Source organism: Cyprinodon tularosa, unplaced genomic scaffold (genome assembly GCF_016077235.1).
Source record: "Cyprinodon tularosa strain WSP-4 unplaced genomic scaffold, ASM1607723v1 ctg46, whole genome shotgun sequence".
Lineage (NCBI taxonomy): Eukaryota > Metazoa > Chordata > Actinopteri > Cyprinodontiformes > Cyprinodontidae > Cyprinodon > Cyprinodon tularosa.
This window is the reverse complement of record NW_024039185.1, coordinates 2088944-2102107: the sequence shown is the minus strand read 5'-3', so window position 1 is coordinate 2102107 and position 13164 is coordinate 2088944. Positions and strand designations below refer to the sequence as shown.

The 13164-nt window shown below is 39.6% G+C and overlaps 1 protein-coding gene across 2 annotated transcripts in view; it reads right to left on the bottom strand.

Annotated features, from left to right (window-relative positions):
* capn15 (calpain 15) overlaps positions 1 to 13164 on the bottom strand; it is a 60021-nt gene that overhangs the window by 23297 nt on the left and 23560 nt on the right. For both annotated transcript variants that reach the window (XM_038301033.1, XM_038301032.1), the window contains exon 2: positions 11190 to 12816. In XM_038301033.1, coding sequence (XP_038156961.1) covers positions 11190 to 12794 — 1605 coding nt within the window. In that variant the 5' untranslated portion in view covers positions 12795 to 12816. The remainder of the gene's footprint in view (positions 1 to 11189; positions 12817 to 13164) is intronic.

Genomic DNA, 13164 nt, shown 5'->3' with positions numbered 1-13164 from the left:
CAAACTAGGGCTGGAACTCACGATTATTTTGCTAATTGATTAAGTTGATTATTTTTTCGATTAATAATTAGGTAGTCAAAGGTTCCTCTAAGGTAAAATGGAAGATGTTCTTTTTCCAGGTGGATCATCAAAATAAGTGGGTAATCATTCTGGTTATATGTCTATTTAAGGCCGTCCTATGTGCTCGTCGCCATTTTTACCTTTGGTCAGTCTGACATAGTGGGAAAATTGAAAATCTTCTTTTGGAAAGTAAGCCTGTCTGAGGGATGCAAACAGCAACTTTTAAACAGAGCGAACACGAGGAGAAGTGGGCTTGTGCATTTTTTAAAATGCGTTTAATAAGCGTTCCCTCTAGGGTGCGTGCATGTGCATTTTTTTTTCTTAATGAAGAAGCTGGTCTTTTTAAAAATTAGCAAAAATCCTCATTATACCTTTACAGAAGACTTTATATGTAATTTTTCCACCAGACGAATTGTGGATAGAGCATATTGATAGACGAAAACGCTTTGTTTTTTTTCAATGTTAAATGATAAATGTTTAGATGTATTTTTTTTTAACAATTTAGGTATAATTGCTGCTCCAAGGTGAGTTGCTCTGTTAGCTAAAGGCATGTTTTAGAATCTCTATACTCCAGTTAACGATTAATTGATTACTAAATTAGTTTATGATCATTTCAATAATCAATTCATCATGATTGGTTCAGCCCAAGGCCAAACATCCTGTTTAGGAAGATCTTTATTCTTTATTCAGCAAATGCAAATGTCTCCAACTTGAAACCTCATAAAAAGAGGGTTGCGTTCTAACCTTGTAGAAAGCATGTTGGTCACAAAGCTACAGCTGGTCATGTAGAAAAATAAGACAAGAGGAGAACACAAAGTTGTTACTACAGAAAAAGAGCCTTGCTGTGACATTATGGGATGTGCAAACTGATTGATTTGTTTTGCCTGAGACAATTCATGCCAAGATAAAGACTTGGTTCAAGCTAGTAAAATGTACCAAGAACAGGTCATGGTGCTTAAACCCATTTTAGATGCAAAAATAAACAAAGCTTTACAATAAAAGAAGAAAAAAACAGACAAAGAGAGAGAGGGAGAGAAGCCATTGACTGAGAAATATGAGTAGTGAGAGATAAACACTTTGTTAAATGGGCATGTCATCTGTTGAGCTTGCAGCTTAAAAAAAACAATATTGGAGAAGTTTCATGTATTTGCCAAAATAATATTAAAACGCTTGTACAGGATTCTGTTGTGGGCTTTCTTGGCAGTTTTCTAAGTCTTTTACACTGTTTATATCCATATCAAAATGATATAGTGTTGACTGAAATATGCCATGATATAAGTTTTGGCCACATCGTTCAGCCTTACATTAAACGGGGAAAGAAAGATTTTGTACAAACCGTTTTGGGCTAGGGTTAGCGTTATTTGAATCAAATTATACCGTTAGTGATTAAAATCACAACTGGGAAGAATGCCTCTTCCTCTCTTGTCTTGTTCCGCTGCTAAATATAGGCTTTTGGCCCATGTTTACCTTAGTGCACACACCACATAGAAGACACACTCTGTTGCCAACTCTGGGGAATTATAGGAAGTTGTTGGGAAAGGTTATACAGGAGTTGGAGGGAGGAAGTAAGCAGCAAGGGAGGGGGGGAGATCTAAAGATATTAGCGGAATTATGAGGATAAAAAAAAAAACCCACATGAGAATATGGGGACAGAAATGATAAAAAAAATGAAGGAATAAAGATGAAAAATCACTTTGAAGAGCTCAGAGAAGCAGAGCTTAAGAGAGTCAAAATATAAGTTCAGAGGAGAAAATACTCAAATTAGGGGAAGAGAGGAGAATATGTGATATCCTTCCTTCCTACTGAGTCAACCTCCCTCCCACGCTTACAGAGCCTTGCCCTGTGACTTTCAAAGAAGCCATTAATAATGCATTCTAATGCTCACTTCATGCATCATTGTAAACATGAGATGATTGGTGCAATGCCGGTGTATTAACAGGCCCCACATACTCAGTCATGCACATAAATCCTGCAAATCTGCACCTGCTACCTAAATCCAAACTGTTCCGAGCCCTGCAGTGTCTGCACCTTCCTCATGTTTAATCAGATTTGTCTCATTAGCTTCAGACTGAGCGATCCTAACAATCAGGTTTTTAAAAAGCCACCTCCGACAGGCTGGAGTACATATCCATGACAACCTAATAAAAGGTTCGGCTCAGGCAGACCTGAGCTTGAAGCTGGGTCACACAAAGCAGGAAGATAACGCGTGTCACATCCTACCCCGTAGTTGCTAGGGAGGGCATCTCTGTCTCCAAACAGCTGTTGGGAGTGTATCCCACCAATCAGATGCTGAAAGGCTAAACAAAGGACCTCAATCTGCTTTTTGATCTACGAACATTAAAGTTTCCAAAAGCAAAACGAACACGAAAACCCAAATATCATAATTCATGTTTTTCCTCCCACACTAAATTAACTTAATGATGCACTTTTGATAGTTATATACTATATCCAAACCTGTTGTTTTACTATGAATGTCATCTATTTAAAAAAAAAAATTATGAAATTAATTTGATTATACAGTGGGCTGCCTGCTGGTGGAGTTGAGATCAACGTAGTTTCCCAGCCAGAATGTTTGAATGTAATTTTGGCCCAGCGTTTTCAGCATTGCCTCTCCTCTGCTACACTTGCTGCGGGATTATTTGGCTGCTACTTCCTAGATCAACCTTACCTTGGCCGTTTCTCAATATGTGTACTTGTTTTATTATTTCTTTTATTTATTGTTTATTTGAAAGAGGACAGTGTACAATAATCAACATTAAAACAATGTAAATATACCCGAGTTAGCTAAGGAGTGCTAATTTTCATCGGTAGTCCCCCAGCCAGGTATAAAAAAGGCAACCTTAAAAAATAAACACAAGTATAAAATCACAAGATAAAATTACAATACCAATTACATAAAAAATGTTATGGTTAAGAAATACAATTCATGTAAAATAATTATAAATTATTTAAATACACAGAAAACCTTAGTGCCCACAAATTTGGCTCTCCACAAGCCGTCTTTTTTGCGTTCTTTTTGAATGAAAAGAATGACAAAGAGTCTCTGATGGTTTCAGAATCAGAATCAGAAATACTTTAATAATCCCAGAGGGAAATTACTTTTGTTACACGCTCTAGTTACAGTTTTACATGATATATACACACATCCAACTATACAATATAATAAAGATAAAAAAAACTAAAAACAAATAAAGTGAAGAGTCCAATTAAAGTGAATAAATCCAAGTAAAGTGATACGTGGCGTGCAAAAATAGTGCATAAATGTCAATTGCAGGGGGGGGGGGGGGGACTGAATCACTTGAGTGAGGCGTTATATAGGTTGATGACCACAGGTAGGAATGATTTCCTGTGGCGCTCTGTGATGCATCTGGGTAGGAGGAGTCTTTCTGGCACTGTGTTCCATTGCTGAGATGCTCTTACGGAGAAGACAGCCTGACCAAAGGCTGTTTTTCTCCGGGGAATGATGCAGTCTTCCCTCACTGACCCTCTGGTTACCCTGACCTCACTGGATCTGAACTGTACAAAGTCACATAGTGGAGGTGGTGCTAAACCATGTCTGATTTTATAAATTAAACAGATGTTTTTGAACTTGATAAGATTGTTCCAGGTAAGTAACTGATATTTCCTCAGAATACTACAGTGGTGGTAATGGTATGTTTTTTTTTTTTTTATCCAGTATTTTTAATGCCTGTTTATTCATGTTTCTAATGGTTTTATTGTAGTAGAGTGAGTATTGGACCAACTTATTAGACAATATGTTATGTGGGATAAAATCATGGAAAAAAAAATATGATTTAGCAGCTTGTGTGCTCACGAAATGTCATCAGCCTCAGCCCTAGTACTGTTCCAATTCACAAGAACAGCAGACCGAATGGATAAAGTCCCCAGATGTTGCTCTCGCCCCTCGCTATTTATCGAGAATGCATCAGTGCAGACTTGTCCGTTACTGAGATTAACAGCTGTCCCAACATGCACTGCGGGAGCAGCAGCTTTCAATGGAGCGGTCACAGAGCTCAGAGTATAAAGTTAAAAGCTCTCTTTTCTGTTGTTCAATAAAAGTACATTTTAGGATAATTTAAGGTGAGAATATTAAACTTTAAAGTGTCACTATATGGTCTATTTACCGATTTAATGCGTAATAAAAAAATAAAAAAATTCCAAAGTTGAGAGGACCGCGGCAATCGGCGGAACTCTGAGGCTAATGGCAGCCAGGACCAACTGCAGCCCGAGTTCACCGGCCCTCTCTCGCCATAGCCGTGTGTGAAGGACCGCTGGCTCTGATGGCGATTTTTTTTTTGTTTTATTTGGCAAAATGTTCATTTGATTTGTGTTTATCTCACTGTGTTAAATATTGTCCCCCCACTAAATGAAAAAAAGTAAGAATTTATTATTATCTAGAGACTATTAATTAACAGGAGAAATATAGCTCTAGAAGACCCGAGCGTGTGGGTGATATATGAACAACAGAAGGATGCACAGTACATCGCAATTTATGTTCATATTAGACAAAGTTGGTCATTTTTAAGAATATCAGCATTGGTCTAATAAGTATCACTCGCCTGATATTAACAACCAATGTTTATCTTAATGTTGCTGATATTTTGTTTTATATGTTTCAGGAAGGGGGTTGGGGGTGGGATTGGTCCCTGTTATTTGTTTGGCCACGTGACAGTGCTTGTGATGTAGCTCAGGATTGGGGGGGTGTAACTCCAGTAGTGAAGCAATGTGAGCACTGATGTCAAAAGTATTTAAAGGATAGGGAAATTTATAATGTATAATATCGGTAAACATCAGTTTTTGACTGTATCTTTCAGATACCTATACAGGACTAGATCTGTCATATCGGTGCATCTCTAAACTCAGTATATGCTCCAAATGACCCCTTTGCTGGCCAACCAGTTGCCTCAGTGTAAAAAGACTGACTTCAGCAAATAAAGGTTTCATATTAGGAAATATACAATAGCGTGTTTTTGAAATGGCCCCAGCCTCGAATCTACGGAATTTTATAGACTATACTTCAATATTTTGTCTATAGAAGGAAGACAGAGACTATTTGTATTAAATCTCATACACATGCATTTTGATTTCATAAAAACTTCTCATTAAACTGGGAAAAATGCATCTTTAAAAGCCTTATAAAAATATTTACTTTCGAGCTGAAAATAACAGTATATATAAAACAGTATATATAAGCATCTGACTGGTACTGAACATTTCCATCCCATATGCTTACTTTTCTCCTTTATTAAGAGGTCTGTTGTTACACAGTTAGAGGAATAAAAGTAGGATTCCTCAAAGGCAGGAGAGATTTGACACAGATTCTTCAGTACTGAAGGAACCTCTAGAAATTAAAAACAGATACTCAGAATGTGCTGTACATTTAGCTTTTGGTTGCTGAATGTATAAATTTGGCTAATAAATTTTATTATCGTTTCCTTGAAATTAGAAAGATTGAGACAGTGGGATTAGTACCAGAACTAGAACAAAATGGAGGACTAAATGAAGGGAAAATGTGCCTCCAGAGCTAAAATACAAGTGAGATATGCACTGCATGATGCCTGCAACAACTTGGGAGTAATTCTTAGTTTCTGTCCTTCAAAGATCAGTAAAAAGTAGACAATCACATCAGGAATAATTTGTTTCAGGAAGCTTCCCAGAGCCTAAGATCTTTGGAGTTGGATGTTCAACATTTCTGACAGGTCAATTATTCTTGGGTTTTTTTCTGTGCCACAAAACCCCAGCTCATCTATCCTGTTTTGTATTTATAAAGAGGCATCACATATGATTACAGCTTGTCTTCATGGTGAGAAATGGCAGGTGAGAAGGTAAATAATGGATAAGAATGAAGAGCTGCAAATAATTAAAAGTGGAGCAATAAGTAAAAAAGACAACTAGTGTTTCAGATCAGAACAACATCTCGAATAGATAAGGCCGTCCACTCCCCCTCCTCTCCTTCCTCTTGGAAGAGTGTCATGCCTGTGGCTAAATCAAGAGAGATGAGGCCGTAACACAGCTATGTTCAAAATGAAGAGTTAAGATCATTCAGCCACTGTAAGTTATTGTGCAGATATATTTGAAGGGTTCAGAGGTTTTTTTAGGTACATCTAAGATGTTTCTGGTCTGTTTTTCTTTCTAGCTTCCATATTTGCAGGCTGCTGCTCTTTTGCTGCCAAATTTGTAATGTCTGCTGTCCTGTTTGGTACTCTGGGAATTTTTATATACAGGTGCTGGTCATAAAATTAGAATATCATGAAAAAGTAGATTGATTTCAGTAATTCCATTTAAAAAGTGAAACTTGTATATTATATTCATACATTACATACAAACTCATATATTTCAGATGTTTATTTTGTTTAATTTTGATGATTACAAATGACAACAAATGAAAATCTCAAATTCATCATATCAGAAAATTAGAATATTGTGAAAAGGTTCAAAATTGATGGCCCCTGGTGCCACACTCTAATCAGCTAATTAACTCAAACCACCTGCAAAAGCCTTTAAATGGTCTTTCAGTCTAGTTCTATAGGCTACACAATCATGGGGAAGACTGCTGACTTGACAGTTGTCCAAAAGACGACCATCGACACCTTGCACAAGGAGGGCAAGACACAAAAGGTCATCGCTAAAGAGGCTGGCTGTTCACAGAGCTCAGTGTCCAAGCACATTAATAGAGAGGCGAAGGGAAGGAAAAGATGTGGTCGAAAAAAGTGTACAAGCAAGAGAGATAACCGCACCCTGGAGAGGATTGTGAAACAAAACCCATTCAAAAATGTGGGGGAGATTCACAAAGAGTGGACTGCAGCTGGAGTGAGTGCTTCAAGAACCACCACACACAGACGTATGAAAGACATGGGTTTCTGCTGTCGCATTCCTTGTGTCATGCCACTTTTGAACCACAGACAGCGTCAGAAGCGTCTTGCCTGGGCTAAAGAGAAACAGGACTGGACTGCTGGTGAGTGGTCCAAAGTCATGTTCTCTGATGAAAGTAAATTTTGCATTTCCTTTGGAAATCAAGGTCCCAGAGTCTGGAGGAAAAGAAGAGAGGCACTTCATCCACGTTGCTTGAAGTCCAGTGTAAAGTTTCCACAGTCAGTGATGGTTTGGGGTGCCATGTCATCTGCTGGTGTTGGTCCATTGTGTTTTCTGAGGTCCAGGGTCAACGCAGCCACATACCAGGAAGTTTTAGAGCATTTCATGCTTCCTGCAGCTGACCAACTTTTTGGAGATGCAGATTTCATTTTCCAACAGGACTTGGCACCTGCACACAGTGCCAAAGCTACCAGTACCTGGTTGAAGGACCATGGTATCCCTGTTCTTAATTGGCCAGCAAACTCTCCTGACCTTAACCCCATAGAAAATCTATGGGGTATTGTGAAGAAGAAGATGCAATACACCAGACCCAACAATTCAGAAGAGCTAAAAGCCACTATTAGAGCAACCTGGGCTATCATAACACCTGAGCAGTGCCACAGACTGATCGACTCCATGCCACGCCGCATTGCTGCAGTAATACAGGCCAAAGGAGGCCCAACTAAATACTGAGTGCTGTACATGCTCATACTTTTCATGTTCATACTTTTCAGTTGGCCAACATTTCTATAAATCCTTTGTTTTTATTGGTCTTCAGTAATATTCTAATTTTCTGATATGATGAATTTGAGATTTTCATTTGTTGTCATTTGTAATCATCAAAATTAAACAAAATAAACATCTGAAATATATGAGTTTGTATGTAATGTATGAATATAATATACAAGTTTCACTTTTTAAATGGAATTACTGAAATCAATCTACTTTTTCATGATATTCTAATTTTATGACCAGCACCTGTAATTGGATCGGGAACCAGGAAGTAAACACAGGCTACACACTGCACCAAAGTAGGTCAAGACAAATGAAAATGAATGTGCTTATTTTTACAGAACATTTCTGACTTGTTACTCCTTTAAAATTAATGTGAATATTCTTTGATTCTGTCAGTTATATAAACTGTGAGAACTCATTAGAACTTATATTCACATACATTATCATTTATTTTAGTCGACAATTACTATGAAGAAATTCTTTGATTATTTAAACTTTTCATGAAACAAAAAAGCTGTTTTTGATGTCAGAAGTATGTATATCTCCCATCTGTTTTTTCTTTTGCACCCTTGTCCCTTTTTTTTTAGTTTTGGCGATTGTATCTGGGCGACTCAATTAATCCTCTTTAAAATAATCACAGTGGATGAAGTGTCTTCTTCAGCGATTAATTAGCTGGTTTAGAAACAGTTTTGAAATGTAAACCCAAGAGGGTCTAAACATTCAGAAGAGGGTTGAAATGTTGTCTTTACTTCTCTTTTCAGTTCGACACGTCATAACGTACTGAGTATACAGACTTTCTTATTTTTTAAAGTTCTCACAGGACTTCGTTTTTTCTTAGAATGTAGGATAAAACATTTTATATGTAGGATTTAGCACTAAACAAGCTTAAATTGGATGCACCCTTTCTTGGGAAATGCTATAAATAGTAAAATCAGTAAAACATAAACCAGCAATTCGGATTAATCCTTAAAAAAAAACGACTGCGTTGAGGGATTGATGGTTAAAGCACCTGATTTGAACTTGCTGGTTTTAGTTCCTCTGAGCTGTTATTTGATCCAGGACAGCCTTGACACCCCAACACGCCGGTGTAAGAAGTAGAGAAAAGCTTTGAACTCGTCTCATCTACCCTGTATCTGGGACCAAAGTGAAAATGCAACAGATCCAAGGGCCGGGCTGTTTATGTTTCTGGGTGCGCTACGTTAAAACAGAGGCACCAAAGACAGCCGCGGGACTTTACAATTTATCAAGAGGGTTTTGTTGTTTTTTTCCCATCAGCAGAGCTTTACACACCTGTGCTTTCGTTTAAGAGTCCTGACACATTTTCGTAATCACAGTTTATTCCCTACTAGACAGAAAAAATATATTTTATTTTAGATTTAAAATATGTTTTTTTGTTTAATCTTTGGGAAGGATAGATAGATGATGGTTATATTGAACAGATTAATGAATAGAGGGTTATACAAACAATCTTCATGCAAAGATAAATGAATGAATGACAGGATGCTGAACAAACAGATCAGAGTTGGGACGGACAAATGGAAATACTGAAAAATAGCTGGACTGACAAATAAATGGAAGAACAGACGGATGGATGGAGTAACAGGAGGGAAAAAAGGATAGATGGACAAACAGAGGGATTGATGGGTGGACCAGAGATATATATTTGGATCAATGGAAAAACTGATTGATGGACAAACTGATGGATGAAACAAATGAAAAGGTGAACAGATGGATGAATGGAGGGACGAACTGACCGACCAGCAGTGATGGCTGAGCAATGATGTACAGATGGACCAGCTGAATGATGGAATGAATGCATTCATTTATAGTCAACAGGATATGAAGAATCTGAAACCATTTTCATACTTTTATACAACTCAGTTAATAGTACTAAGAACCTGAACTCCAATTATGATCACCTTTAGTTAAACTCTTAAATACGTTGTATTATCACAACAAGAATAAAACCACAAAGCCTTTAAGCAAGAAATGTATAAAAAATTATTTAATGCCTGAGCTGGACTGGCCATCACACGTACAGCCCAATGCCCTGTGGGCCGACACACATTTTAGGCCCAGCCCAGTGCTGTCAAAATGCCATTGATAAAGTATTAATATTTATTTATTCAATCAACCTAACTAATGTATAAGCAAACTTATTCTAAAACCAACATGATATAAGAATGCAGCTCTTTTTATTTTGATCTCTTAATTTTCCCCGGCCCGCCCAGACATCAACCAATGTGATCAGCCATGAGGGGACTGGGGTGGGAGGGTTCACTGTGTTTTCGCCTGTGGAAATTAATAAAAAAAAATACACAAAACCAAAAATGCTCCAAAGATTTTACGCAAAGTGCATCCAGCTAAATGCACCAAAACAACATCTTTGTTTTGCTCCACAAGTGTGACTGGAGTAGCGGGAAGAAGCAGAGAGGCAGGTGGATTTAATGAGGAAGAGGAGAGAGATTTGATCTAGCAGGGACAGACTGTGGGCAAGGTCAACAAAGCTACAAACAGCCAGAAATAGTTAGCACTGCCAGCACTAATTAAGAATATTTATTGTTTCTAAAGGAGAAATTTCCCTGTTATAGCATAATGGTAGGGATAGGCATAAAGTACTGGCATGCAGTAATAGAAAATAGATTTCCTTTAAACATACAATCTTCATGCTTTAAGTGTGTTCAGCATTATGTGCTATTTGGTATAAAAGACAGATGCTCCCTGTTGGTGGGAAGCTGTTTGAGTGTGTGAGTGGGTGGGGGGGCTTTATATGCCTTTATTTTCAAGTAATGCTTTACATCCAATATGTTTACATTATGGCATATCATTAGTGAAACGCTGCTTTGACAAAATGGAGAATTTATGGTTGGCAGAGGTAAATAGTCACATATGAGTAAAGCATGTTGCATTTTCATAAATATGATGTTACTAGAAATTTTTTTAAATAAATAAAATAATAATAATGATCATATATATATATATATATATATATATTTTTTTTTTATTTATTTATTTATTTTTACTTTAGTTTGCTTATTTTGTAGTACTAGTGTTACTCTACCCACCAAGGGTATCCTCAGTGAAAAATCGCCTTGACAGGAATTTCTGATAAGGTGCAGCCCTTATAAATGCTGTTAAAGGCATTTATAGGCATTAAAGGTAGCATTATGCGCTGGTTCTATTGGGTCAAGCTTGAAGCTGCTCTGATGGCAATGCAAGCAATGTCCAAGACTGACAATGTGAGAACTACAGATATGTCATTATAAATCAATATTATGAGCCAAGTATAATGAGATGAATTATAAGATTAAAATTATCTGAATTTCAGATAAACTTTCTCTACTGCATTTTTCTACAGTAAATCAAAAAGAAATGGAGGAGGATACAATTCTATTATTTCTAAGTAAAGTTTCTATTGACAGGAAGATGACATGGGCCTAATAATATCAGATGTTGGACTGATATTAGAAAGCCACCTTTACAAATATTCTTGTTAAAGAGGAGGTTATAAAACGATCAGCAATAACTCAAGCTCTTCTTACCTCTCTGCAGAAGCTGACTATGTTTTCCCAAAGCTCCTTGGCCTCGCCCTCATCGTTCCGTCTCCGAGCTTCCACGTGCATGCTCTCCCTCCTCTTCAGGGGCTTCACCACCTTGCGAAGGGTGAGGTACTGCTGCGCTGTGTGGCATGCCGCACAGTTCTTGGCCTTGACGTCGTTGAGAAGCGTGCATGCAGGGCAGCTCCACTGTCCTGCTTTCTCCTGAAGGCTAGATGAAGTGGAGGAACCCGAGGATGAAACGGCAGAGGAAGGGAACAACCGGGCCTGTTTTCGCGTCTTATGCCCCGATGAGGTGGAGGATGGTGGACAAGAGCATGAAGCAGAGCCGGACCCTGTAGGGAGGCCACAGTGTGAACAAGAGCAGGGCAGAGGGTTCTGTTGCTCTTGAAAGCCATGCAGTTTGGAAGAACCACAAGCTGAGCACTTGGCCGCCCCTGTGGGGTTCCGCAGGGTGCATCTGGAGCAGGACCAGGTGCTAAAGTCCGGACTAGATGGGCTAGCTGGAGTAAACCGTACTGTTTCACAGCCTACCAGGTCGATGAGGTCAGCACCGGTCCTTGATGATCTGCAGGTCTCACACTTTGCTGAGCTAACAGCATTGGGCAAAGAACAGCTAGGGCACTTCCAGGTGGGGTTAGCTGGTGGGGTAAGGTGGGGTGTCAATGGGTGGTCTTCTTCTTCAAGGATGCTGAGGCGCTTGCTAGGGTACGAAGGTTCCTGGGGTTGTGCGTGTTTGGGTTTGGACAGCCGCTGTGGGCCTGGCTGGGGGGGCACACTGGCCGTTGACGGGGAGGTTGGGCTCGGGCTGTTGGTTCCTTGGGTTTGCGGGCGACCCGGCGGGGGAACTTCCCTCCGGCTGCGGGGTACAGGGTTGTTCTGGAGGGAGGGGAATGTTGGATAAGGCGAAGAGAGGCCCTGTGAAGAAACTTGGGGAGATTCTGGAGGATCACAGGGAGTGTTGGACTCATCAGTGAGGTCAATGAGTAGGGGTGCTGATCCAGCTGTGTGAACAGGAAACCCACTGACAGGGGTACGCACTTCAGGCACAACAAGTGCCTCTGGGGGGATTTTAGGCAAAGACAGTTTCCTGGGTCCACCACAGGCTGAACAGGACAGTGCCACAGGGGTGTTGTGGAGTGTGCACCGTGCACAGGCCCAGCCGGGGCTCTGCCCTTCATAGCCAATCACTTCTCCGTTGCTCTCAGATCGACGCAACACTTCCTCTTTAACTGGATGCTGTCCATTGGGCTCAAGCAGTACTGTGGGGGTGACTGTTGGAGTTGGGGGCTCATGTGGAGCAGATGGGAGGCCATTGGCAGTGACAGCTAAGGTTGTCGCAGGGGGGGTGTTGGTGGCGGAAGACGGACCGAAGCCACAGACTGAGCAGGCTCCAGATCCCTGTGGATTATTAAGAGTACAGCGTGGACAGGCCCAGCGGTGCTCCTCAGTGCTGCTCAGCCGCAGGATCTTGTTGAGATCGGGCTTCTGGCGCGGCGCCTCACAGATGGAGCAGCGGGGCGCCGCGCCTGCATTCAAGAACGTGCAGCGTCCACATGACCACTCGTTGCTTCGCACCGCTGCAGCCATGGAGCCGGGAGAGTGGGAATGGCTGCAAAACAGAAAACACAGAGTTCCATTTTCACAAAAAGGGCGTTTTAAATGAAGAAAACACATCAGACGTTGTTTGGACGTTGTTTCACAATACGGATAAAGTATCTTAGAGCCATATTTTTCAGGTGAAAATTTTTGCGCAATCCTTTACATACAGCTTTGCGCTTCTATCATAATTCATATTATTTTGTAGCATAAGAGTTAAGGGGATGAATAGTGAAAGTATTTTGGTAATAAAAAGTCAGCAAAATGTATTGTTTTCTCTCTAACTCGTTAATCCTAATAATTTAATTCTAAAACGAATAATTTATTTTTTTTTGGCAGATATTGGTGACAAACTAAGATC